The sequence below is a fragment of the Oncorhynchus tshawytscha genome, linkage group LG08, assembly GCF_018296145.1.
Source record: "Oncorhynchus tshawytscha isolate Ot180627B linkage group LG08, Otsh_v2.0, whole genome shotgun sequence".
Classification (NCBI taxonomy): Eukaryota; Metazoa; Chordata; class Actinopteri; order Salmoniformes; family Salmonidae; genus Oncorhynchus; species Oncorhynchus tshawytscha.
The window spans coordinates 17,366,125-17,394,120 of NC_056436.1; the positions used below are offsets into that span (position 1 = coordinate 17,366,125).

General features: G+C 44.2%; 1 protein-coding gene across 5 annotated transcripts; it reads left to right on the plus strand.

The window, feature by feature from the left end:
* Positions 1-749: 749 nt before the first annotated feature.
* LOC112256865 (MAX gene-associated protein) lies at positions 750-27,944 on the plus strand. 5 transcript variants are annotated; one of them, XM_024430415.2, is made up of 25 exons: positions 750-1,265; positions 5,841-7,790; positions 7,883-9,863; positions 10,608-10,695; positions 10,786-10,896; positions 11,103-11,231; positions 11,376-11,489; positions 11,773-12,479; positions 12,764-13,043; positions 13,220-13,368; positions 13,464-13,593; positions 13,767-14,521; positions 14,940-15,240; positions 15,594-15,782; positions 17,605-17,895; positions 20,829-21,736; positions 21,984-22,106; positions 22,415-22,870; positions 22,922-23,047; positions 23,706-23,843; positions 24,282-24,393; positions 24,480-24,827; positions 24,975-25,133; positions 25,239-25,322; positions 25,440-27,944. In XM_024430415.2, the coding sequence occupies exons 2-25, from the start codon at positions 5,911-5,913 to the stop codon at positions 26,246-26,248; spliced, it is 10,368 nt and encodes a 3,455-aa protein (XP_024286183.2). In that variant the 5' UTR covers positions 750-1,265; positions 5,841-5,910; the 3' UTR covers positions 26,249-27,944. The 5 variants fall into 5 exon arrangements, with proteins under 5 accessions (XP_024286183.2, XP_024286184.2, XP_024286187.2 ...); XM_024430416.2 differs by having other exon boundaries at positions 22,415-22,526; positions 22,596-23,047; XM_024430419.2 differs by having other exon boundaries at positions 20,829-21,145; positions 21,581-21,736; positions 22,415-23,047.
* Positions 27,945-27,996: the final 52 nt, after the last annotated feature.

Sequence of the window (27,996 nt, forward strand, 5' to 3'; positions counted from 1 at the left end):
CAGACAACCAGTAGTCATTTTTAAAATGATTTTATTCTAGCTTGTCAGGAACATTGACATGATTTTGCAGGCATTAGTTTCAGGCTGTATATACCAATTAATTTGGTATTACAGCCTGATTAATCAGACTAGACCCGTCAGTGTTTGCATCAAAATGAATGGACATCCCCAGGCCAATCCATCCATCAGCGTTAGACTCAGGAGTGGCTATAAATGCCATTCAGCTCACTAGGTAACTACTGTGGTCTTCACCGCGTGCCAAGATGGATCCGCCAGTCCCACGGTTCTCCTCTCAACAATGCTAGGTAGCTACAGCTGTAAACAAAGTCTTGCGTCGTCGGCGTTTATGACTAACTACAGATCCATAGACAGTAGGCAACGTTAACAAACCACAGAGCAAAAATACATGGTTGCTGGTGAATTCGTGTATTGAACATTTCAAGGTGGTAGGCTAGCACGTGTGGCTTCCCCTGAACCAACATGCCCACGAACATGGTCCGTCATTACATAGCTGCAACTGTACAGTCGCTCATGCGCACACCATATCGACATGTTTAACTCATACCTTAGATCATATTTTCTACCCCAACCTTCGTCTTTGTTGAAGGTCCAATACCAAAAAGCGGGGAGTTGCAGACCACCCCATGGCGGCGTTCGGTTCGGTACCACCACAACATGCATTTTCTCCCTCCGTTTTGAATCATGTGACACAATGGCGCAAAGTCTGCGCAGTAGGACGTGAACGTGCCTCAGTGGGGGCAGTGACGTTGTTCTACAGCACGCATGTTTCCTCCAGCTGGGAGATGCGAGTTTAACTAAGGAAAATAACTAGAGGATTATAGAAAGAATCGACAATTACCATCGCATATTTTGATCTGTTCAAAAGTGCATACGGTAAACCATGTGTTTAGTAAAACACACGATCCTGCCGAGAAAGACCGAGATGAATTTGCAGGCGCCAAGTCCTCTCTTTCTAGCCTGAGGAGAAGTCCACCATATTGACTTGGGAATCACACGCAATTGATTTTTATCGTGTTGTGCACGCGCTGGTGTGTTGTTACAAGTCTTGCGTGCTTAGGCCTTGCAGGCCCGAGCCACGTTTTTAGTCGTCGCAGTGCACGGCATCGAGGCTATTGGCAGAGAAAGATATAGATTCGTCGCCTTAATCCACTTAGGTTGGGAAAGATAATTGACATTACATTCCTGCCACCACTTGGTGTTGTCACCAAACCACAATGTATGCTACCACGGTCCGCCACAATACAGTAGGTCCGCCAGTTTGGTTTGTTTACTTGTGTTGTCTCGTGTGGAAATGCAAAATGGCCGCCGCTCTTATAGAAGTATTTGATTTAACGATATATTGTTGTTTTTGAAATGGAAAAGGTTTTTGCCAGTAGTAACATAGTAACATCTCTTAAATTACTATTGAATGCTTATTTTAAAGGTTGAAGTAGACAACAGTAGGCAGATATTTTAATATCTAAACTTGACCCAGATAAACTATTATTAAAGTAATTAGTGTCTGCGACATGTTTGCCAAAGAGTGTTTCCATTTTCGATCAAAAGATTGTGTGATATCAACATCAAATTTTGTGAGTAATATGATTTTCGCTTAGAGATTTTTCAGGCCATGTGAGAGGATGCATTCATTATCTTCAATAGGCCTACATAAAGTCCTAGCCCTAGCCAGCAGATTCCGACCCTGTAGTTATAATTGTTTACCCTGAGTTGCACTGGGGTCGGAATGCAATCATGTTCTGTGTCCGAACACCTGTACTCGTGTACTACATACTTAGGGTGCATTTGTAAATTCACTCTGGATGTCTACTTCAATTTCAGAGCGCTCTCGTCTGAGTGTGCCAGAGCACAGAATAACTGATTAATTGAACCCATTGAATATGACTGGTGTCAGTAAATGTTGGAAAAAAGGTAAATTGTTGCAAGCAGCGCAGTTAGTCACCAACGCTCTAGACAACATGAAAACAGCCTAACTAGCTCTGCTAGGGTGAGTAAAATGGTCAGTGAGGTATTCTCTCCTTTGTGTCTGGAAGTAGCTAGCCAACTTTAGCTGGTTAGCTTGGGTGCTTGACTGCCGTTGTGAACTCAGAATGCTCGGCTCAACCCTACACATCGCCCAGAGAGTCCAGTGTGCACTTTGAACGCTCCGAGAGCGCGAAACTCTGAATTTACCAACACCCAGAGCACACTCTGGCACTCCAGAGTGATATTACGAACACACCCTTAAACTGCATAGTATGTACTCATTGTTGCATACTGTTGCTCAACAACCGCAAGCGTATCAAGTCCTACTAAAGCACTCGGGTAATGTTAGCTACGTTGTTGAGCTAAAGTAAAGGCATGGCAGGCTGCAAATAACTGTTTTTCAGAGATGTATGATTAAATAGTCGTGATCATTTGAACCCTTCTGGTGCGGGCATTCCGCTAGCGACCCACCTCGACAACATCCGGTGAAATTGCAGAGCGCCAAATTCAAAATACAGAAATGGTCAAAATAAACATTCATACAAAATACAAGTGTTATACATCGGTTTAAAGAGTAACTTCTTGTTAATCTAGCTGCTTTGTCAGATTTCAAAAAGGCTTTACAGCGAAAGCATACCATGCGATTATCTGAGGACAGTGCCCCGCTTACCAAAGCATACAAACATTTTACAACCAAGTAAAGGAATTACAAAAGTCAAAGACCCTCTTTTATATCCCAAAAACTCAGTTTTGTTGGCGCGTTTTGTTCAGTAATCCACTGGCTCAAAGGCGGTCCAAACATGCAGACGAATACAAACTAATAGTACCGGTAAAGTTCGTCAAAACATGTCAAACGAAGTTTAAAATGAATCCTCAGGTTGTCAATTGTCTAAATAATCAATAATATTTAAACCGGACAATAGAGTATTCAATAGAAAGGGAAAAAAATGACGGGCGCGCACTCGGTCATGCGCGCAAAGCAGCTCTGCATTCTTCCTCAGTCCACTGACGGGTCTCATTCTTCTTCATTTTTCAATAAACAAGCCTGAAATGATGTCTAAAGACTGTTGACATCTAGTGGAAGCCATAGGAACTGCCATCTGTGTCCTAACCCATTAGATACTCTATTGGCATCAATTGAAAATACCCACATAAAATAAATCCCACTTCCTGGATTCATTTTCCTCTGGTTTTCATCTGCCATATCAGTTCTGTTATACTCACAGGCATTATTTGAACAGTTTTGGAAACTTTAGAGTGTTTCCTATCCAAATCTACCAATTATATGCATATCCTAGCTTCTGGGCCTAAGTAACAGGTAGTTTACTTTGGGCACGCTTCTCATCCAAACGTTGAAATACTGCCCCCCCCAAGCCATAAGAAGTTTTAAGGACAAAACGACTTACATTTGAACACTGCAGGAGACTCATTGCTCATCTTCTTTGCCATCTTCAATTTGTTTTTTTGTTTACTTTCAAAGAACTCTCAAATCTCGAAGCCCTCCTTTTATCCAGTTTGAATACATTGTGGGTGTGAAATTCACAAATGTTGAAATTTCCTTCATACTAAAAGCATGCTACATTTTCAAAATGTAACCAAAAAAAATTGTACTGAAACGGCCTACTATTTAGGACGCTAGTATGGGTATTCGGACACGGCCATGGTTAAATTAAGACACTGGAGCCGGCGTGAGATGTGGGTCGGAAAACGTATCTCAATTAGAGGTAGACCGATTATGATTCTTCAATGCCGATACCAATAATTGGAGGACCAAAAAAAGCCTATCGATTAATCGGGCAATTTTATTTTCATATATATTTGTAATAATGCCAATTACAACAATACTGAATGAACACTTATTTTAATATAATGCATAAATAAAAATCTCTTTGGTCTCAAATAAATAATGAAACATGTTCAATTTGGTTTAAATAATGCAAAAACACTGTTGGAGAAAGTAAAAGTGCAATATGTGCCATGTAAAAAAGCTAATGTTTATGTTCGTTGCTCAGAACATGAGAACATATGAAAGCTGGTGGTTCCTTTTAACATGAGTCTTCAATATTCCCAGTTAAGAAGTTTTATGTTGTAGTTATTATAGGATTATTTCTCTCTCTACCATTTGTATTTCATATACCTTTTGACTATTGGATGTTCTTATAGGCACTATAGTATTGCCAGCCTAATCTCCGGAGTTGTTAGGCTTGAAGTCATAAACAGCGCTGTGCTTCAATCATTGCTAAGAGCTGCTGGCAAATGCAGGAAAGTGCTGTTTGAATGAATGCTTACGAGCCTGCTGCCCGACTATCACCGCTGAATCAGACTGCTCTATTAAATCATAGACTTAATTAGAATATAATAAACACACAGAAATACGAGCCTTAGGTCATTAATATGGTCATATCCGGAAACTATCATTTTGAAAACAAAACATTTATTCTTTCAGTGAAATACGGAACCGTTCCGTATTTTATCGAATGGGTGGCATCCATAAGTCTAAATATTGCTGTTACATTGTGTAATCTTCAATGTTACGTCATAATTATGTAGCATTCTGGCAAATTAATTATGGTCTTTGTTAGGAAGGAAATGGTCTTCACACAGTTCGCAACGAGCCAGGCGGTCCAAACTGCTGCATATATATACCCGGACTCTGATTGCACAGAATGCAAGAGAAGTGACACAATTATCCTAGTTAATATTGCCTGCTAACATTAATTTCTTTTAACTAAATATGCAGGTTTAAATAATATACTTGTGTATTGATTTTAGGAAAGGCATTGATGTTTATGGTTAGGTACATTGGTGCAACGGCAGTGCTTTTTTGTGAATGCGCTTGTTAAATCATCACCCGTTTGGCGAAGTAGGCTGTGATTTGGTAAATTACAGGTACCACATTGATTATTTGCAACGCAGGACAAGCTAGTTAAACTAGCAATATCATCAACCATGTGTAGTTAACCAGTGATTATGTTAAGATTGATTATTTTTTTACAAGATAAGTTTAATGCTAGCTAGCAACTTACCGTGGCTCCTTACTGCACTTGCGTAAAAGGTGGCCAGCCTGCCATGCAGTCTCCTCGTGGAGTGCAATGTAATCGGCCATAATCGGCGTCCAAAAATGCAGATTACCGATTGTTATGAAAACTTGAAATCGGCCCTAATTTATCGCCCATGCCGATTAATCGGCCGACCTCTAATCTCAATGCAGAGACGGGATATGGCACTGTAGGCAGTTTACCGGAAAACTTGCAGTATTTATATATTTTCAATGTATCACTGTGGATAAAGCTACATTTTGGAGTGCGGTGGCATGGCATATGCCATCCCTGCATTGAGGTACATTTTCCAACCCTTATCTCGTGCCGGCTCCACAGTGTGTTAATGTAACCATGATTGCGTTCCGACACCAGTGCAGCTCAGCGTAAACAAGTGTAATGGTAGGGTTGGAATCTGCTGGCTAGGCTATCCCCAATCAATTTCCATAGCTATTCGTAGTAAACTGGGGGTTTAATCAAAGGCATGTTCATGTGTTATCGATTATTAAATTGCAAATCTGATTTACAGTTCTTTGATTCCTTCATTTTTTTTGTTCAACTTTATTGCCAATTGCTCATTATCTATTGATACATTTTGATTTGTTTTTCTTAGTTGCATAATGACCGAATATCTTTGCTATGACGCATGCATTTATTTTCGTACTATATTGTATAGTAATTTAGCCAAGTATTAATAATTTGTAATGAATTTGATATTTCCAAAGTAAACAAATGTACTGAGAATTCCATACAAAAGAGTGCATTCCCAGTGAGCAAAATTGGTTGAAAGAAATATAGCTTTCTTTTTGTTGTTTTTAGGATGCTGAATGAAAACATGGAAGGACAGATGTAGGAGGGCATTCTTCCCTCGAAAAGGACTGACAAGTTCATGGCTGCCAAAAAGGAGAGAATAATGCTTCTTCATGAGGAGGGGGCTACTGCCCCCATAGCACTGCCCTCACCTGCCTCTCCCCCTGACCTCTTTGGTGTCCTAAACACAGGGCAAGCAAGTGCAGTTGTAGCCAATGAAGAAGCAAACAGTCCAGCAACATCTACTCCAGGTTCTGCAATGGGTACTGGTCAAATGGTTTCTACATTGAACTCTGCTGCCAGGTCTAATAACCAACCAGAGAATTTACCACCAGAGAGCACCTACAGCGGTATCAAGGTGATGTTGGACAATAACAACATGTGGAATGAGTTTTTCAAATGCAAAACCGAAATGATAATAACCAAACAAGGCCGGAGGATGTTCCCTTATTGCCGCTTTCGCGTCTCTGGTTTGGAGCCCTTCCAGAAGTACACTCTGCTCATGGATATCAACCCTGTGGACAACAAACGTTACAAGTGGACTGGGCAAGACTGGCAAATGAGTGGGAAGGCAGAGGCTCATTTGCTGAGACGGGTTTTCATCCATCCAGACTCTCCATCTTCTGGTCACCAATGGATGCAGAACCCAGTGTCATTCTACAAGCTTAAGCTCACTGACAACACGATGGACCAGGAGGGCAATGTAATTTTGCACCCAATGCACCGCTACTTACCACATCTGCATTTGGTCTCAGCTGAAACGGCTACAGAGGATATTCAGCTCAATGGGCCTGACGTGATAACCTTCACCTTTCCCCAGACTGAATTCTTTGCTGTAACAGCCTACCAGAATGTACGCATGTCTCGGTTTAAAGCAGAATTCAACCCCTTTGCAAGTGGACCCAACTCCCAGGCTCTAAAGTTGAAAATGAGTCCCTCCAATGAGTCGAAGGATGAAACCAGATCTCCCAATGAACTCAAGCCTGTGAAAGGCTTGAATGGCCTGAAATCTTTGATGGCGGCAAAACGCAGATCTAAAGACACTTCAACAGTAGATAAAGGACTCCTGAGCCCTGATGCTCAAAATGTTTCCCTTGCAGATGGTGACAAAACTGAGGTCAAAACTGATGGACCCAGCTCCAGGCTGAAATCAAGGCCCTCCAATGAGATGAACAAAGACTCAGCCCAATCGCCCAATGAGCTCAAGTCTGTGAAAAGCCTGAATAATCTTAAGTCTTTGATGGGGAAACGCACTTCCAAAGATACTTCAGTAGGAGGCCAAGGACTTCTCGCTCCGAATGCCCAAAATGTTATGCTTGCAGATAGTGATAAGTCCGGAGTCCAAACAAGTCCCTCCAATAAGTCAAAAAAAGACACAAACAGTTCTACCAATGACCTCAAGCCTGGGAAAAGCCTGAATAACCTGAAGTCTTTGATGGCAAAACACAGCTCTAAAGGCACATCCGCAGTAGATCAGAGAGTTCTCAGTGAAGATGCTCAACGTGTTACACCTGTAGACAGAGACAAATCTGGAGTCAACGCTAATGGACCCAGTTTAAGCACTCCAAAGCTGAAATCAAGATCCTGCAATGAGTTGAAAAAAGCAGGAACCACATCTGCCAAGGAATTCAACTCTCTTAGAAGTAATCTGTCTTTGTCAAAATGCAATCCTAAAGACACTTCAGCAGTAGGTCAAGGACTCCTGTTCTCAGATGCTCAAAATGTTATACTTGCAGACAGTGAAAAGTCAGGAGTCAAAATGGATAAACCCAGCTCCTGCAAGAAATCAAGTCCTTCCAATGAGACGATGAAAGTTGAAACAATATCTCCCAAGGTGTGCAATTATGTGAAAAATTCCCGAAAGTCTTTGCATAGAAAACACAACTCCCAAAAGACTTCAGCAGCAGATCATGGACAAAAGTCAGTCAGAAACACAGAGTCCACTGAATACCATTCTTGGTAAGTTTTCAAGTTCAGTAAGCTACATGTTAGCATTCTTGCTTCTTACTTTAAAATGCACTTCTAATCTTTTACCTTTCTCTTCTGAGCAGTACAACAGGTCCTCCCCAAAGTAACTTCCCTGAGCTGATTCGGGAGTGTCGTCTGAAAATACGAAGGTGCAATGTTGAGATAACCAATACAACTTGTAGTGTTGAGCAAACAAACACTAAGGGCATGATTGCCAATGGCAAAGTTGTGGAAGTAGCTGTGAATGACAATTTTTCCCAGATTTCTGAACCTGAAGCCTTGTCCGGGAAGACTATTGAAAGGGTGGGAACACTGCACAATGGGAATGTGATTGACAGTGTCAAGGACCTCTTCAATTCATCTCAGTCCCAGGAACCGGTCAAGCCCCGTGTGTCAATCAATGACCATTCAGCAAATGAAGTTGAAAACAGTCAAAAGGCTTCCCAGAGCTCCTCAGTGAGCTCTGAAGCAAAAATGACAGGTTTTGATGAACAGCTGCAGGGGAAGGCTAAACCACACAAACGACCGGAACCTGTGCCTTTGCCCCTTCTTGCACTCTACCTTCAACAGTTGAAGTTAAAATCCAGATCTGTTAGGACCAAACCGAAATCTCCCCCGGGATTGCCTTCGTCTTCATCCCCATCTTCTGCTGTTCCAACCACCGATCCTGTTATTCCAGCCACTGATCAAACCTTTCCAGCCATGGACTCAAGTGGCCCAGCCTTGGAATCTACTGGCCCAGCCTTGGAATCTACTGGCCCAGCCTTGGAATCTACTGGTCCATCCAGGGATTCTACTGGATGTGCTGTAGTTCCAGCCAGTGGTCCTGCTGATCCAGCTATCAATCACATTGTTCCAGTCATTGCCCCCACTGGGCCAACCACAGACTATGCTGGTCTACCCATAGATATTTCAGTCCCAAACACAGATTTTTTGGTTCCTGCCACAGACTCATTGTTACCAGAACCTGACTCAGTTTTACCAACCGCTGACCATTTGTTTCTTGTCCCTGAGCCTACCTTATCCATTGCACAATCATCCCCCACCCCTTGTTTGCCAGCAACTGTCTTATTATCACCATTCCCTGACCCATTGTTACCAGCCCAAGAATTGCCACCCCCTGTACCTGTCACATTAAACCTAGCGACTGATTTATCATCACTTACCTCTGACCCTCCCTCAACTGCTCCAGCACTGTCATCAACACCTAGTCTTGCCAACTTGGAACCTGAATTTACCCCCTCGTTACCATCCCCTGGTCCTTCGCGAGGTGGCTTTGAGCCATCCTCACCTGCGCCATTACCAGATCTTGAACCCCCTTTAAGTTCCCCTGTTACATTGAAACCGGAAGCCACCGCCCCCTCCTTACCTGTACATGCCTCCTCATTCCCAGCCCTTGAACGATTACTGCCCCCTGACGCTTTTGTTCTATCCTCTGAATTTTCATCACATGGATCACTTTTAGGCCTACCTGCCCCTGATCCTTTTTTAACAATACCCTTTATCCCATTGTTGCCTTCCGCTCACATTAACCCATTACCCTTTGAGGCAACCTCATTTTCCTCTACCTCTCACCCTGACTCACTTGCTCTGGACACTGCCTTATCCCCATCTCCCTCAGACACTACCTCATCATTCCAAGTCAATTATGAACCATTAACACACCCATCTACACCGTCTCCACTCCCATTCCAGTTATCTTCCTTTTCATTGTTAGGTCCTGACCCATTGTCACCAACCCCGTCACTGGCTGACCTCACTAACCTTTTCTCCATCGCCGAAGAGCTTGAGATAACTGAAGACTTTCCCAGCAGTGAGGCACCTCCTGTCCCATGCCCTCCTGTCCGAAGTACCCCTAGCATACCAGTTAGTTCTACTTTACCTGTTGGTTCTAGTCAGCCAACCCAGAGAAATAAACCCCGGAGATCTAAGAAGAGATCAAGGAAAGGAGTGAAATCTGCCAAGGGTGATTCACTCCCAGTGATTGATGGATCTACAGATGTCGCCATGCAGCCCAACCTGGAGGAAGTTGAGGAGCAGCTGTTCGTGTCTTTCACCTCCAAGGTACGGCGTAAATAGTCAAATGTATTTTTTGTGTCAGTTATTTTGGTAACACTTTACTTACATTCATAACACCTTTATGAGTGTTACAGATCATTCATAAGAACCTTTGTAACACGTTACCCTAAGAGCACATGTTTTTGGCTTATCTTGGGAGAGAACACAGTGTAGGCCTAACATGTCATTTACAATTGGTGCTCCTGGCCAGAACTGGCTCTAGGCCAGGCACTCTGTTTACTTCAAATCCACCTTCTCACGGATATTGTCAAAGAAATGTTCATTATTCAATGACATAATTCCAAGGGCTGTTTACCCAGTGGCATCCTGCCAAATTGAGAGATCACGAGAGAAGACACACAAGACTCAAAGCACACAGTCACTAACTGTTAACCCTTTGCTACTCCCAGACTGTTATGTGAAAGGTGTTCTGAATGCCTTACGTATACCCCCTTCAAGTTAACTATTACCGTTACTTCATGGAATGCCACACCACCTGTTTTTCATTGGTTCTTATTTTAGGGGGAGGGAGATCTTTAACAAGGAAATCCTTATTTTGGTTATGTTTCTTACAGTCCACGGTTTATCCTAGGCTAAAAATTGCATTATGAAAAAAGTACAGCATATTATAAGCTGTGCAATAACACATCATAAGGGCTCATACATGTTCACAACAAGTAACAAAGCATTAGCTATATCCATTGGATTTAAGGAAAGTGTCATATTTAAATAAAGTCTTGTAAATTACAGGAAGCACTTGATGTCCACCTGGGAGAGCCTGCACTTTGTGAGACGACGACTGCGCAACCTCAGAAGCCCCCAGAGGCGACAGAGAATGGTACAGAAAACAACCAATTTGATTCATCATGCTCCCAAGCTGCTGTTACCTGACTCCTGTTAAAGCAGTTAAACTATTTGTCTCTTTCAGTTGGAGGACTAAAAACCACAGAGGAAAGAATAGTAGCTTTCGAGAAGGTTATTTTGGGTGACCTAAAGGTTATGAGGCATCGACAGGTTATTCATCCTGTGTTGCAAGAAGGTAACACAAATAAATGTCTTTAAATGACAGCGTATATACTTTTTATTGTCAATAACTTCCTTGCACACTAGCATGTGACTCATGTCCCACTGTGATTTTCATGACAGTGATCATGTGATGTTTAATCTTAAACATGATGGTAGAATGCTTTAGTATGATGCATAGTCTATGCTTGAAGATTTCCTATCTGTCATCTGTGTTTGAAGTTGGACTGAAGATGAGTTTACTGGATCCCACTCTGGTCATTGACCTGCAGTACCTAGGTGTTCGTCTACCTCTACCCCCACCCTTTTTATGTCCAGAACCAAACTCTCCAGGGTTGGCATCTTCTCCAAGTTAGTAGTTATTTTATGTTGGAGTTTCTGTTTTGTTCAAATTGTCGAGTATATTTTTAAGTAACCTTGTTAAGGGTTTTATTAGGATAATTTAATAAATTTTGAAAATAGCAATTGTTAATTGGCATACCTTTTTTCCCCCAGGTGGTTCAGTCCCCTTTGTTTCCAGGACAGGCAAGACCACAGACTTCACCCAAATCAAAGGCTGGAGAGATAAGTTTGTCCCCTCGAACTCGCCATCATCCTCCAAGCCTGAAGGTAATATTTACATTAAAATCCTACATGTCTTCTCTGATTTGATAAGCAAATCCTCAAGACTCCATTCACATCAGCAGTTGTAACCTTTGACCTTGATTTTGGCTGAAATGTTGCATGGTGCTTTAACGGTTGCAAAATCAGAGGGGACACGTTTTACCGCTGATGTTTTTACAAAGGCTTAACGGTAAAGAGCCTCAGCTATATCCCCTCTTGTGTTTTCTATACTATGTAGCCCTATACAATTTACTGTGTCGTGCGGATTCTAAATGTTTTTGCTTTAAAGGTTGCCCAAGTTCAGAAGTGGTCCCAAAGAACTTGTCGGCCTTCTGCAGTGACATGTTGGATGAGTACCTGGCTAACGAAGGTAAACTCATTGACGAGCGCGCTGCCAGTTTCACCCAGACCACCGTCGTCACCCCTGTGGTCTACCAGCTACCCACCAAGAGCACCAGCTACGTCCGAACCCTAGACAGTGTGCTGAAGAAACAGGCACCGGCACTTTCTTCCACCTTTGTCCCACCATCCAAAAAACCCAGACTGCCCCCCACATCCAAAGGACTTAAAAAATCTGAGAAAAGGCAACAAAAACAGCAATGTTCAAAGCAGAACAGAACTAAACTAACTTCTGCAACAACCCCAACACCATTGCCCACTGAGCCAAAACCGCTATTGATGGATCATGGCACCCCCATCACCCACGATGACACAATTGAAACTATAAAAAGGAGACCTCCACCAGCCCATGACCCTCCTGTGTCCAGGCCAGAGGTAGAAGAGCCACCTCCCGCTGAACTGGCTCCTGTGGAAGAGGATGACTCGGACCCAGAGCCACAGCCTGCTGCCAAGACCAAGGTCGTGTTTCCTGGGCTGACCAAGGCCCTGCTCCGACAAAGGGATTTGGAGGACGGGGTTGTCTGGGAGGGCAAGCGCCGGACCTGCATCTCAAACGAGAGGGCGACGGTCGCCCTCACCTCCCACTTCACCTCAACGGTAAGATCAGTTACACCTCTACACCATTACATCTGCTTATTAACTCATTTGTGTGGTCTCACATGAAGAAGCAAAGACGTGTTGTAGTACGTTTGTAGTTTCGATCTTGTTTTTAATAAGCTGATTTTGTGAGTGTGTTATACGATGGTATCCCTGAGAAATGTGCCACGCTAGCACTAACAGCGCAGGGCTCCTCCCTGCCTCAATGCGTTCTGCCGGCTGGGCTGTGTGTGTGCCAGCCTGGCACAGAACAGTCATATTTTACTTCCCACTTTTCTCTTCAGGGCTTTGTTTGTGAGAACCCTACAGCTCCTATTAGGATCATAAATCGCAGGGCTCCTCCCTGCCTCAAAGCATTCTGCCGATTGGGCTGTGTGTGTGCCAGCCTGGCACAGGATCGTCGTATTATCCACTGTGGAAAGATTGAGTGCATCTTTGGCTGCAGCTGCCTCAGGCAGAAGGTGGTCGTCCTCAAGAACTTAGAAGGACCAGATTCTAATGCGTCAGAGGAGGGCCTGTCCAAGAAGCGGAGGAGAAAGTGGAAGAGGATGAGGATGGCATATAGTGAGTGTCCTCTAGTTTAGAAAACCGCAGAATAAAACATTGTTCTATGAACAGTAAAAAAAGTTTCCATATAAAACAATTTTGCTACACTACATTAGATTAGGTTAAATACGTCACAAAGTGTTTCCATCTCAATGTTGTCGAAAATTACATTTTGCATTAATTTCCAAATTCAGCTCTCAGGGAGGCTGAGACGGTATCAGAACCTGCTCCGCGTGTGAGAATGTTGTGGAGAAAGACGGATGGAGAGACGGACCCGGAGCCCGTCCTCGCCCCAACACCGGTCTACCTACCACATCTTCCACTACAGGAAGAACCTTCAGTGGTGAGTCGTAAAAGGGTGTTTATCTATCCATACGTGTTAGATATACCCCTGTAAAAAAATGTGATGTATATTCTCACCCCCTGCCTTTTCTAAAGGTGTATTGTTCTCCGGTGAGAGAGGAAGGCGGGACCATGACATGTGCCAGAGTGCGTGCGTTTCAAAGCAAGAGCACAAACCGACCTGAGGTCATTGACAATCACTGCAAACCAATAGACTCTGCACCAGGTAAGTTAAATGAGTCAAATTTGACCACATGATTTTTTATAACCCCAAACACCAGTGTCTGTCTGAGAGTATATTTATCAGTCAGTGAAACACATCAGTAATTGGTTGCTTCCAAAAATCATAGCCTACCCTGAAATGCATTTCTAATGGCTGTTGACTTTCTCTTGATGTAGTGAACTCTTCCAGTATGTCAGAGAAGTCGTTGTCCTGCCATCGTCCCAAGTACACGAAGCCCTCCAAGCGCCTGGAGATTATGTCTAAGTGTAAGTGGAGGAGCCTGGCGGATAGGAACCTGGTGCTGAAAATTGTGTGTGAGCACATGGCCAAGGACCACCTCAGGAACCCCTTCTGGGTCAAAGGTTACCTTATAAAACCCGTGTCTCAGACCCTGAGAAATGATGGCGAAAGCTGCTCCATCCACTACAAGGTACTCATCTCTCAGGTCCCGAGACCGGACGAAGTGGAGGAGGAGAACGGTGAGGAGGAGCAGGCATGGATGGGAGAGGAAGATGAAGAAGAACTAATGGAAGAGCAGAGAGAGGAGGATAAAGTGGAGGAAGTACCTGTCGTGGAGGAAGTACCTGTCGTGGAGGAAGTACCTGTCGTGGAGGAAGTACCTGTCGTGGAGGAAGTACCTGTCGTGGAGGAAGTACCTGTCGTGGAGGAAGTACCTGTCGTGGAGGAAGTACCTGTCGTGGAGGAATTACCTGTCGTGGAGGAATTACCTGTCGTGGAGGAATTACCTGTCGTGGAGGAATTACCTGTCGTGGAGGAAGTACCTGTCGTGGAGGAAGTGGACAACAAGGCTGTGGGGCGTAGAAAGGATCTGAAATGGCAGGGCCTGCCTTTCTTAACAGGAATTTCTCCTGCTGGCCTCCTTACTGGCAACCTTAAGCTGCCAGAAATCTCAGACCAGAAATGTATCACGGTAAGCATTGTAATTACTTAGTTTCCCCCAAAACAAATCCAATAATCAGTTAATTTTCCTTCTCTTATTGATGTTGAATGGCATCCTATTCCCTATGAAGTGCAAATAAAAAATACATGTTTTATGGTCACATGCACCGGATAAGTGCAGTAAAATGTGTTGTTTTACAGGGTCAGCCATAGTAGTACAGCGCCCCTGGAACAACTAGGGTTAAGTGCTTTGCTCAAGGGCACATTGACAGATTTCTCACCTTGTTGGCTCGGGTATTTGAACCAGCGACCACTGTAGTGCACAGGGCTCTGGTCAGAAGTAGTGCATTACATAGGGAATAGGGTGCCATTTGGGACTATCTCTATCTAGCTCTGAGGACAGACGCACAGTCTATTGCTACCCAGTATTTCCCCCTGTGTGTCTTTAGGTGAATGGCATGTCCTACCCCCATGCCAAGATACAACTGGGCATGATGGGAGCCATGCACCCAGCCAACCGTCTTGCTGCTTACCTCACGGGCAAGTTACGAAGGCCTGCCTGTCTAAAGCGGTCTATGGCGGCCTCCTCCTCCGTCCCATCACAAAAACACCCCTCAGAAACTCCTAAAGGTGCCACAGATACAAAGTCCTCTACGAGACAACCAGCCCAACTGGCAGCCACTCCTACCACCATGGTTACCACAAGTGTTCCCTCTACCATTCCAGTTGCTGCTGGCCCCAAGTTCATTGGTGAGAACCACTCTTTGTAGTGTTTTTTTTTTAGCTTAGTTTATCATACTACTGTATTTTAATGTAAGTTTGTTGCGCTGAAATCTCCCTCCACCCCTCAGAGACATTGAATTCTGATTCATATAACTGAATAATAGTCAGTCCATTGTGAAAGACAAGTGTGGGAGACTGAACTGCTACCTCCATCTCTACTCCACAGTGACTAACATGCCCCCCAGTGGGAAAGGTCTTCACACTCTTTGTAGTCAACCAGATCAGCTCCTCACAGCAGAGGCTGCCTGTAACTACTGTTCCACCTCAGTTTCTGGGCAGTGTTCAGACACTAACTCTGCCCTCTTCCTCTCTGGTTGTAGTGAACCCAGGTGCCTGTCTCTCTCAGGGGGCTCAGATGGAGCAGAACACAGTGACTGCTGCTGTGCGGATTCAGGTTGTCACCATGGTCTACCCAACCAAAACTCCTAATGTGAGGGGTGGCGCCGCAGCCCTGGTATCTGCAGTGTCTGTTAGCTCCAAGGCCCCCTCAGCACCAAGATATTCTACAGGTACACACCCAGTCAGTTCTGCACCACTGTAGCTGTAACTAGGCCAACCAGGTCATCCCATTACTCCTCAGCCTCCCACAGGCTAAGCCCTGGTCCTGTGGCCTGCCACTCTCATGCTCTGTTTGTGGTGGTGATCAATGAGCTCTCCCGGGACTGCAACGCAGAAGAAATATCAGCATGGCGCAGAGAAGCACGAGATTGAACTTTACTCAACTTTCTAGAGTTTTCCCCGCGTTAGTTAACACATCAACGTTTCCCTTTACTGTGGGAATTGTGATCGAATCAACGAAATATTAGCCACGTTAAAGGCAATATACAGAAACAAAACGAACTATGCAAGACTTCGTGCTTTTCAGCTAAAATGATTGTACAGAATTCTTGCCACCAACCAAATGTTGAATATTTGGGGCATACAAGCATCGCAGCTCTGCAGATTTTGTTGTGAGGATACAGAATCAATAGACCATTTATTTTGGTTGCAAAGAAACTGAAGATCTCGTACAATGCTGTGTACTACTCCCTTCACAGAACAGTGCAAACTGACTCTAACCAGAATAGAAAGAGGAGTGGGAGGCCCCGGTGCATAGTTGAGCAAGAGGACAAGTACATTAGAGTGTGCTGAAGATGTTTAGAGGCTTCACTGCATAATTTTAAATATTCAATAAAAATAAAATAAAAACTATACAAGACATTATGAAAAATTAACTATGCAAGAGGTTTTGTTGTAGGCAGAACACATTGGAGTAGGATTCTATATTGCATTGACAGGTACGACTCATACTCAACACAGACTTGTGCGCCATAACCAATCAGTGCTGCAGTAGGCCTATATGCAAATAGACCATTGTCATATATGGATCTGTGCCATTTACTTTGAACCGGACTGTGTTTACAGCATGAGCATGTCAGTAGATGTGCTTGTTTTGAGATCAAATAGAGAGGTACGTGTAGCAACATGGGGGAGTTATTGCTTCCTACAAGAGCACAAAATTTGCGCATTTATAGACATCTTTGAAAAACGAGTGTATAAAATGTGTGTATTTCTAGCCATCTTTGAAAAGAGAGTAATGTAAAGAGCTTTTTTTTTGTCTTGAAGGGACAGTGTTGTATTTTGAGACAGGCTTAAATAAGCTATGTAGCCAATAGGCAGAGGGTAGCATAATTTGTGTGATTCTCTGTAATATTGGTTTGAGGAGATGGTTCTTACATCAAATAACACAACAACATTTTCAGTCACATCCTTGACTTTAGGACAAGTGAATAAACAGGTTAATGTCAAGCCCAGCTTGTTTTTTTTTCTTCTCAAAAGTCTCATGGAATGTAGGCCTACATTGAATACCACACATTGGCTGCTACTGTAGGCTGATAGAACAGCTATTTCCATGTTAAAATGTTGTGGGATGCATTTTCTCCATTGTTTTTTGATGGTAGGTCACTCAGGTAGGCCATAATTATGATCAAATAGCCATAGAAGCCTACTTGACCACTGTTAAAACTGTAACGAAAAGCGGTTACAGCCCCAGTGTTCACAGTAAACGCGCCGGAAGTTGCATAGAATTTTCACAACGTTGAAGTTTGAGCTCAGTTGACCAGTAGAAAAAATGAGAGGGAACATTGGTGGTGACCTTCATCCTATAACCCCTGCCTGCCTATACCCTTCCCTGTCCATCTCATCCTGGGTTGATGCTGCGTCTCGTGCTTCACTATCACACTGGCATCATCAGTGTGTGATGTGATATGAGGATTGAGGGGGTTGAACGTAGTTTCATGGTTATGCCCATGGTTTCCATCATTAATGAAAAATCCCCCACTTTGTTTACAGGTGCAAACGTATCACCCCAAAATGCGTCCCGCATCAGTGAAGTGGTTACCAGTCCCCCGATGCTCTCTGTCCCAGTGACCAGTACCTCTGTCAGAATGCCGTCTCCTCTCACATCCCTGACCCCTATCATGTCCCTGACCCCTCTCACGTCGGGTCAGAGAATTGTGCTGCAGCCGGTAAGGAACACCTCAGCGAACACCCTATACAAGAACCCCAAGGGACAGCTGATCCAGCTGGTTGCCCTCAGCCAGCTGAAGGCCCTTAACCCCAAACTCGTCATGCACAACAAGGGTGAGTGTCTGACAGTTGATTATATTCATGCCAAGGCATTGCTGCTCTTTCACATGCATGACTGACTATGTTGATGACTATGTTATGAAACAATGACTTGGACATTTTAGGAAGACCGATCAAGGATTCCCAAGTATAATAAGTCATCTCCAATGAATGAATGTTGCTTAAATACATACTGTTTTTGTTTAGCATGCAGTGTATGAGGATACAGATGAAATAAGAAATGGACTTCAGAGGGTGGTGAAAGTGAACAGTGATGAGCTTGATGCTCCTTTCCAATAAATATTGAGGGTCTTATTCTGGTGAAATGATGAATGATGCTTGGCTGCTGTTTGAGAAATACATTTTTTCCATAATAATCTCATGTAGGCCATACCCGCACTGTATCTGCAAGCTGTTGGCTAGAGTACGTGCCAATACCAGAGTGGGCACATTCACTATATAGTCATGGCCAAAAGTTTTAAGAATGACACAAATATTAATTTTCACAAATCTGCTGCCTCAGTTTGTATGATGGCGATTTGCATATACTCCAGAATGTTATGAAGAGTGATCAGATGAATTGCAATTAATTGCAAAGTCCCTCTTTGCCATGCAAATGAACTGAATCCCCAAAAAAACATTTCCACTGCATTTCAGCCCTGCCACAAAAGGTCCAGCTGACATCATGTCAGTGATTCTCTCGTTAACACAGGTATGAGTGTTGACGAGGAGAAGGCTGGAGATCACTCTGTCATGCTGATTGATTTCGAATAACAGACTGGAAGCTTCAAAAGGAGGGTGGTGCTTGGAATCATTGCTCTTCCTCTGTCAACCATGGTTACCTGCAAGGAAACACGTGCTGTCATCATTGCTTTGCACAAAAGGGCTTCACAGGCAAGGATATTGCTGCCAGTAAGATTGCACCTAAATCAACCAGTTATTGGATCATCAAGAGAGCGGTTCAATTGTGAAGAAGACTTCAGGGCGCCCAAGAAAGTCCAGCGAGCGCCAGGACCATCTCCTTAAGTTGATTCAGCTGCGGGATCGGGGCACCACCAATACAGAGCTTGCTCAGGAATGACAGCAGGCAGGTGTGGGTGCATCTGCACGCACAGTGAGGCGAAGACTTTTGGAGGATGGCCTGGTGTCAAGAAGGGCAGCAAAGAAGCCACTTCTCTCCAGGAAAAACATCAGGGACAGACTGATATTCTGCAAAAGGTACAGGGATTGGACTGCTGAGGACTGGGGTAAAGTAATTTTCTCTGATGAATCCCCTTTCTGATTGTTTGGGGCATCCGGAAAAAAACATTGTCAAACGTGATCGCTACCATTAGTCCTGTGTCATGCCAACAGTAAAGCATCCTGAGACCATTCATGTGTGGGGTTGCTTCTCAGCCAAGGGAGTGGGCTCACTCACAATTTCTTCTAAGAACACAGCCATGAATAAAGAATGGTACCAAGGGCCTCCCGGGTGACGCAGTGGTTAAGGGCGCTGTACTGCACCACCAGAGACTCTGGGTTCGCGCCCAGGCTCTGTTTTAACCGTCCGCAACCGGGAGGTCCGTGGGACGATGCACAATTGGCCTAGCGTTGTCCGGGTTAGGGAGGGTTTGGCCGGTAGGGATATTGTCTCATCGCGCACCAGCAACTCCTGTGGCGGGCCGGGCGCAGTGCACGCTAGTCAAGGTTGCCAGGTGCACGGTGTTTCCTCCGACACATTGATGCGCGCTGTGTTAAGAAGCAGTGCGGCTTGGTTGGGTTATGTATCGGAGGACGCGTGACTTTCTGGAGTTGTAGCGATGAGACAAGATAGTAGCTACTAACAATTGGATACCACGAAATTGGGGAGAAAAGGAGGTTAAAAAAACTAACACATTTTTTAAATGATACCAACACATCCTCCGAGAGCAACTTCTCCCAACCATCCAGGGAACAGTTTGGTGACAAACAATGCCTTTTACAGCGTGATGGGGCACCTTGCCATAAGGCAGAAGTGATAACTAAGTGACTCAGGGAACTAAACATCAATATTTTGGGTCCATGGCCAGGAAAATCCTCAAGATGCGGGTGGACAAACAAAAACCCACAAATTCTGACAAACTCCAAGCATTGATTAGGCAAGAATGGGCTGCCATCAGTCAGGATGTGGCCCAGAAGTTAATTGACAGCATGCCAGGGCGGATTGCAGAGGTCTTGAAAAAGAAGGGTCAACACTGCAAATATTGACTCTTTGCATCAACTTCATGTAATTGTCAATAAAAAAGCCTTTTACACTTATGAAATCCTTGAACTTATACTCCCATATTCCATAGTAACAAAAATATCTAAAGACACTGAAGCAGCAGACTTTTGTGAAAATTAATATTTGTCATTCTCAACTTTTGGCCACGACTGTACACAAAACATTTCGTGACAAAACCATCAGTAGATTTGAAAATGCGATTTAACCCCTTTTTCTCCCCAATTTTCGTGATATCCAATTGCGATCCAATTATGATCTTGTCTCATCGCAGCAATTCCCCATTGTGCCCGGGAGAGGCACAAGTCGAGTCATGCGTCCTCCAGAACATGACCCACCAAACCGCGCTCCTTAACACCTGCCCGCTTAACCCGGAAGCCAGCTGCACCAATGTGTCAGAGGAAACATTGTTCAACTGATGACCAAAGTCATCCTGCAGGTGCCCGGCCGCTAGAGCCCAATAATACAGCCTGGGATCGAACCCTGGTCTGTAGTGATGCCTCAAGCACTGCGATGCAGTCGGGAAGCCAACCTCAAGTTATTTTTATGTGCACTATGTCATTATGCACAGACGTTTATCCACAACAAGTCAATTTGATGGAAACATCTCTGATGGGAAAATGCGCATTTTAGAATATTCAGATTAAAATCTGTCGCAAATTGGATGGAAACGTAGCTACAGCTGAACTTTATTATTTTTTCTTTTCAGGTGGGATGATCATTTTAACCATGCCTGAATGCTTGACCACCATGAACAGCTCCACCTCCTCTCTCACCACATTGGAGAGCAAGGGCCCTCGTAGCTGTGCTTCCACCATCAGTACTGTCCCCCTTGTCACTTTCCCAAAGACCCAGACTGCATCCAGCACCACTATCACCGCCCCTAAAACCACTGCTGGTTACGTTAGTCTCTTTCCCACCGTGACAAATGGTGGGACGTACACCTTGGAGATGGTTCCTCAGACAGGCAACAAGGAGCCCATCATCATCAAGTGTCCGGCGGTGCCAGCCCAGGGCTCCTCCAAGGTGATGCCTGTAGTAGGGGGTGTTACTGTGCTGCAGCCTCACCCGGAAACCACAGTAATTACTGTCAAATCCCCCACAAAAACGGTTAAGAACACAGGTGTCAAAGCTGACAATATCTCCACAGTGACCTCCAATGTAGACTCTAATGTAGTCTCTGAGGTGTGTAGTTGGATGCGGCCTTTCCAGAAAACCAAAACGCCTCCTAAATCCACAAAACCCCCTAAAGGACCCCAGTTTAAATTTATAAAAGCTGATGCTATCTCCCCAGCTCACTGCAATTTAGACCCTAATATCCAGCCTGAGGTAGTTATAGTGCTGCAGCCTCCCCCGAAACCCCCTATAACCCAGGTCACAATGACAGGGATCAAAGATAACACCTCCACAGCAGACTCCAATCTCCTTACTAAGATGGTTCATGTTGATGACCCCTACCAGACATGGACAGGAAGACCGAAGAGGAAGATGGTGGAGGATGAGTACGATTTGGATGATACGGATGAGGAGACGGATGAGAAGACAGACAACTCATCTGACGAGACTGATTCTGATGATTCAAGTGTTAATAAAGAGGAGCTCATCGACGTCATCAGTGTAAGAACCCTTTTAACTTCATACAACATGTCTGTTTTGAGACTAGTTACCTAAATCTCATATTCTCTAGTGTTTAGACTAAACAGTAGTAGTCTGTTTCTTTGTTTGTTTGTCTATTTGTGTGGTCTGAGTAATTTATGTGTAAACAGTCTGTTCTGTACCTCAACGATAGCGCCATTGTGCCTTAGTTTTCATATTAAAGTCTCCAAGACTCCATGATAGAGCTTCATCCTGTTGCATTCTGTAGGAACAGCTGAAGCACAACGTGGACGAGAGGCATCGCCGTTTTGAGCTCCATGGGTGCTTCCAGCGGCTGAGAGAGACACTGAAACTTGACCAAAAAGCTGCGAAAGTGTATATCTTTAAAGAAGTAAGCACCTATAAAGGGATGGGTAACTTTTTCTTAACGTTTTTGTTTACTTTAACTTTATCCAAACCATTGTTCATTTTGTTCAATTTAATTTCTCCTTTAATTAAAGTGTGTCCAAAATGGCACCCTATTCCCTATATAGTGTACTACTTTTGATCAGAGCCCTATATAGGGAATAGGGTGCCATTTAGGACTCAGGCAAGGTATTTGTATATTTTAATAATGTGGTCGATCAGAGCTGTTCTTTGTTTTGTTGAAGCATCTGTCAATCAATTAAAAAGTTAACTAAAATAAATGTATGTTATCAGGCGACAGAGGAGATCCAAATCCTGACTACGAAAAGTAACGACATGGAGAAGCTAAGGAGTTCACTGACCCTGGAGAGAGCAGCTTATGTCAAGAAGATGTCCCAGTTAACTGGTAATAATGGACACTGCTGTAACATTTCAGCATTCAAAAAACATTCAACCAACATCTTTCCCTCCACAGGAGAGTCTGAGAAGCAGATCCTGAGGAACATCCAGTATGTTTGTTCCCAGCAGAAGAGTGAGGAGCTACTCGTCAACAGGAATATGGAAGGAGTTCCCAAAGACTCCTCTGCTGTCTCGTCCTCTTCAGCTGTCTTGACCTGCAGTGAGGCCAGGTCGAGACCAAGACCAAGGCACATGGGAGGAGTGACAGCAGAGGAGGAGGACAGGGAGGAGGTGATGGAGGTGGTAGACCTTCTGGAGGACACGGAGGAGGACAGGGAAGCGGTGATGGAGGTGGTAGACCTTCTGGAGGACACGGAGGAGGACAGGGAAGCGGTGATGGAGGTGGTGGACCTTCTGGAGGACACAGAGGAGGAGAAAACGGACAACTCCTCGGACGAGACAGAGGATTCTGCCGATGACGACAACAACAAAAACAACAACGTTAAAGGGGACGTCATTAACATCCGTGTAAGAACTGTTAAACCTCATTATAAACTGGGTGGTTCGAGTCCTGAATGCTGATTGTCTGTGGTATATTTAAGCAATAAGGCCCAAGGGGGTGTGGTGTATATGGCCAATATACCACGGCTAAGGGCTGTTCTTATGCACGATGCAACACGGAGTACCTGGACACAGCTCTTAGCCGTTGTATATTGGCCATATATCACAAGCCCCCGAGGTGCCTTACTGCTATTATAAACTGATTACAAATGTGATGTTTTGTCTTACCTGTGGTTTACCGTCTGATATACCGCGTCTGTCAGCCAATCAGCATTCAGGGCTCGAACCACCCAGCTTATAACAGATCGTATACCACGGGTATGACAAAACATGTATTTGTACTGCTCTAATTACATTGGTAACCAGTTTATAATAGCAATAAGGCACCTCAGGGGTTTGTGGTATATGGCCAATGTGCCCCGGCTACGGGCTATTTCCAGGCACTCCTTGCGTTGTGCATAAGTACAGCCCTTAGCCGTAGTATATTGGCCAAATGCCACATCCCCTCGTCCCTTATTGCTTAATTATACAACACAGTTTGGTTTCTGTCTATTAAAATCTATTCGTTTTCTCTTGAGAATCATGTCTTTCTTTGGTTTTTAACTATGACTCATCTGTCTTTCAGGATGTTGAAGAAAGCGTAGAGGAGGAGGAGGCTGTAGACATTGAGAATGTGGAAGACAATGCACAGAAGAGCACCACTTCACAACTGAAGGCAAAATACGCTAAAGAAGTGGAAGGAGAAAAGGGACCCAAATTAAGAGTATGTCCCCCCCCTCGATGTTATTACAAAGACATAAACAACCTTTTAATGCCTTCCTTCAATTATGCAGTTCTGGGAGGTACGGTATGTCACAAACAAGGTCAATGAAATAGTCAGCTAAATATTACTGACTTGTTATTGGCCTTATGGGGCCTGGTCTCAACTTTTGCACTAGTGAATAGATTGCCATTTGGGATGCACTCTTAGTCTTACCTTCCCGAGGATGAAAACATTAGTTGGTGCTGGGTCGCCATGTACTGAAGCGCAGCACAGCGTTGTCTCTCGTATGGGTTGTGCAAGTCCGAGTGCTAATGGTAACATTGAACCAAGAACACTGAAAATTATAACCATGGACAGTGAAATCACAGCACAGCCATATTTGTATTTAGTAAAGAATCTCTTCAGGAAATATAAAGTATTGTCTCTGTTATTTAACAGGACCGAAAACAAGTCCTTGACCTGAGAGACAAATGCGAGCGCCTTGAAAAACTGAAGAGTGGGCTGACCAGGGAGAGAGCTGGTGATATTAAGAAAATCTCAAAGAAATCTGGTAATGGGCCTTACATTTCACCCCCCTTCTCTCGTCTCCTATTCGGTCTCTCCTTCCTATAACACTGGCCTGTGTTCTCTCAACAGGAAAGACAGAGGAGCTCATCATCAGGAAACTGCAGGACATCTCGACCAAACAGAAGGACATGGTGTTCAAAAGGAAGTGGAGAGGGCCGTCCTCATCGGTCTCACCCAATAAAACAATTTCACTCAGGAGCACTCGACAGCCTAAGCCAAAGTCCCTGGCCCCCAGCCTCAAGTTAAAGGTCGTAGCCACCTCAGTCCCCCACTCTATCCCCCAAAAGCCTGCATCCCAACGACCCAAGACAAGTCCCATCACACCACCTTCCAGTAACCACCCCTCAACGTGGCGTTCGCCGCGTGAAAGGACCAGACCTAACATCCTGTCTGGCAGAAAAATACAGCCTGCCCCAGGTGAGCCTCCCGTCCCTCTGACCCTGTTACTGTATCAGCACCCAATGGGCCAGGTTGACTTCAATAAGACAGACTGCTGGTCTAGAGACTGAACTTTCATTTGAAGAAATTAATCATTTAGATCCTTTTTTTCTGCCTCCCCAACAGATTCCCCACCAGTTCATGCTGGGTTTCTCCCTCCTCAAATGCTGTCTATAGTGGGTGGAGTGATCACATCTGAGCAGGTGATCGCCATGCAGTCTGCCCGTTCTCTGCTGCCGGGAGGACGCGCCGCTGGAATCGAAATGCGACAGTCTCAAACACCAGGTAGGCTTGTAGTGACTCAAGGCACACTGCACTGACACATAGTTGCATTGAAATGTTTCCTGATTTGATTTGGATTTTTCTTCAATTTCTCACTTTTCTTTATAGGTGTCGCTTCGGTCACCATCATTATCCCCTCAATGTCCGAACCCATTTCTCTCACTCCAACTTTTAATAACTGCAACAGGGGAGGTAACTTCCCACAGATGTTTTTACCGCTTCAATGTAGAAATCTTTAAATCTGATTTGAGTTGGCTGAATGTGATGCCATTGACACAAACAAAATTGCATATGTTTCCTATTTTTCAGTTCCTAATTTCGCCGATGTCGTTTCATTGGTTAAAGCCCGACAGAACCAGTCAGCTCCAGGTGTGTCAGGGGGAGCTCAGAGGAGGCCAGCCCCAGTGAAGGGTAGGGGCAGTGGGTTGGAGTACGGAGAGGTTCTGGGGAAGCAGCTGGACCACGCTGTAGACAGTGTAGGGATCAACGACGCAGATGGAAACTCTGAGGAGGACGAAGACAACAAAGATGGTGATGGTGAAGACGAGAGCCTGGCGTCTGTCCTCAACGAGATCTTCATCCTTCACCAGCAGATTACCACAGACAACAACAGCAGCCCCAGAGGTCCTCCAGTGGTCTCCCGCATACCACATACCGAGCCTGGGCAGATGGGGACTGTGAGGGTACCCACACCTCAGACAGACAGGGTGCTACTACCACCAAAGACAGAGAAGGCGATCATCGGAGATGGAGATGACGAGCGCTCCCTCAGCCCCTTGTTCCTGAGACTGAATGATGACAAGGGCCAGGAAAAGACTTCCAAAGGCCCAGGTCTGCCAATACCACAGGCAGAGGACCTTAAAGTTGGTTTTGGATCCAACCTGAAACCATCAGAGACTGTTTCTGCTCCTGCTGTCAACGGGCACAGCCAACAAGCAAAAGCATGCACTACAAAAGGTCAAGATGTACTGCAAAAAGCACTGACCCCGCCACTGCTGCTGCAGATGAAAGTTGGAGGCGTGGCAGAGGTGCTGGAGTCCAATGAGAAGCCGGGGGATGCCCTGACCCCGCCCCCACTGCTGCAGATGAGGCCCATGCCAAGACTAGACCCACGATGACTAAAGAGCAACCCTCAGACATAGAAATGAGAACCAACTCACTTAGGCCCAGGTCGACATTGTAGCCATCTCTCCTCAATACCCCCATTCACATAGGTCGTATTCATTCGGCACCAAACTGACAAAAACAGACTGAAATGGGGTGAGACTACTTGAACTTGTCCAATGAGAAACGTTCATTTTCTGTTGCAAAACATTTCTCTACAGTGTGACTTAATGAATATGACCCTTCTGGCTAAACCAATCGGGGATAACTACATTTACGAACATACATTTAGGATATCCTTGTGAAAAAAGTGATTTTGTTTTGTTTTAGGAGCAACACTACCTAACGGGGCGTATCGGAAAGACTGACATGACACTGTTCTGACAGTCAGGAGTTTTGTTTGTTTTTCTGTTCAAATCTCCTATCTAGAAGTGTCTCAGAATAAGAGTACAGATCTAGAATCAGTTTAACCTTTAAGATCATAATGAATAAGCGCACATGGAGCTGATCCTAGATCAACGCATGTGTAAGACACTAAATACAGGCCCTGAACTGTTGCTTTTCTTTCCCTCATTTTAAAGAGGAGATGCAATGAATATTCTGTAATAGTAAGCTGCCAGAACCTTGGTACATTTAAGGGTGTCCAGTATGTTCTGCCTTTAAGGGTTACACACATCGCACCGAATGTAGATCTGTCGTTTACAGCTTGTTGTTCAGCGTACTGTTGACGTCTTCGCATGTTTCTATATGTAAAACCGGTTTGCACTCGGTTCACAAGTACTCTCAGCAGACACACACTATTGGTGTGTTCGAGCCCTTAGAGTATATTATTTGTTCTATCAGAGCAAGAGGATTTGTAGACAGACATCTGATGGTACGGATGCCAGTTCTGTTCATAGTACTGTAATGTTGTGTGTGTGTGTATAGGGCCTCTGAAAAAATCCTGTCTCCATATTGGAGTGGGAGATCTGTTTCTTCATGTTTGTAGTTACTTCACCTTTAAGGAACATTTAATCTGTAATTATATATTTTTTTGTATGGCACAGTTTTCTACACTAACTACTAACCGCTCAGTTTGCAGTGCAGACAACACATCTCAACATAGAAAACCCTTGATAAATATTGTCACAATGGACAGGTAATTGAATCTGCAGCGCTTGTGACTTTTTTCTAAGAGCAGCTTCACTTCAGTGATTTATGTAATAATTAGACCCTGACATTCACTATAATATTAGTAGAAATGACTATGGATGCGTTGCAAATGGCACCCTATTTCCTATATAGTGCACTACTTTTGACCAGGCCCCTGATCTAAAGTAGTGTACTATATAGGGAATAGGGTGCCATTTGAAAGAATTTGTGTATTTGTGGTTGAATTGGGGGAAATGAAAGCTGTCGTTGCTGTAATCATTTTTATGTTGCTAAGAGGTAAAGCTTGCAGAATTAAAAGCCAGCCATCTTGTTAAACTGCATCAAGACCTGTTGGTTAGAACCATATAGTGTAGATTGAATTTCTGTATAAAAATATATATAAACTCCCATTTAAAAAAAATAATAGGCCATGTAAATAATGACGTTTTTCCACTTTGAGAACGATGGTTGTTTTTTGTAAAGATATTTCTCATGTTTTTATATGGGGTCAATAACCGTTACTTTAGGATGTTGACGTAAGAGAAAGGAAGATGCCTTGAAATAAAATCTAATAATGAACCTAGCTTGCCAGATTTACATTTCTGATGCAGTTACTTTCTGACTTTAAATA

Bases quoted from the DNA above. Each gene is read 5' to 3' on its own strand.
- LOC112256865 (XM_024430414.2), top strand. From the start codon at position 5,911: ATGGCTGCCAAAAAGGAGAGAATAATGCTTCTTCATGAGGAGGGGGCT. The intron at 11,490-11,772 runs GTAATATTTACA...TTTGCTTTAAAG, and splicing joins ATCATCCTCCAAGCCTGAAG to GTTGCCCAAGTTCAGAAGTG. The intron at 12,480-12,763 runs GTAAGATCAGTT...TTTTCTCTTCAG, and splicing joins CCTCCCACTTCACCTCAACG to GGCTTTGTTTGTGAGAACCC.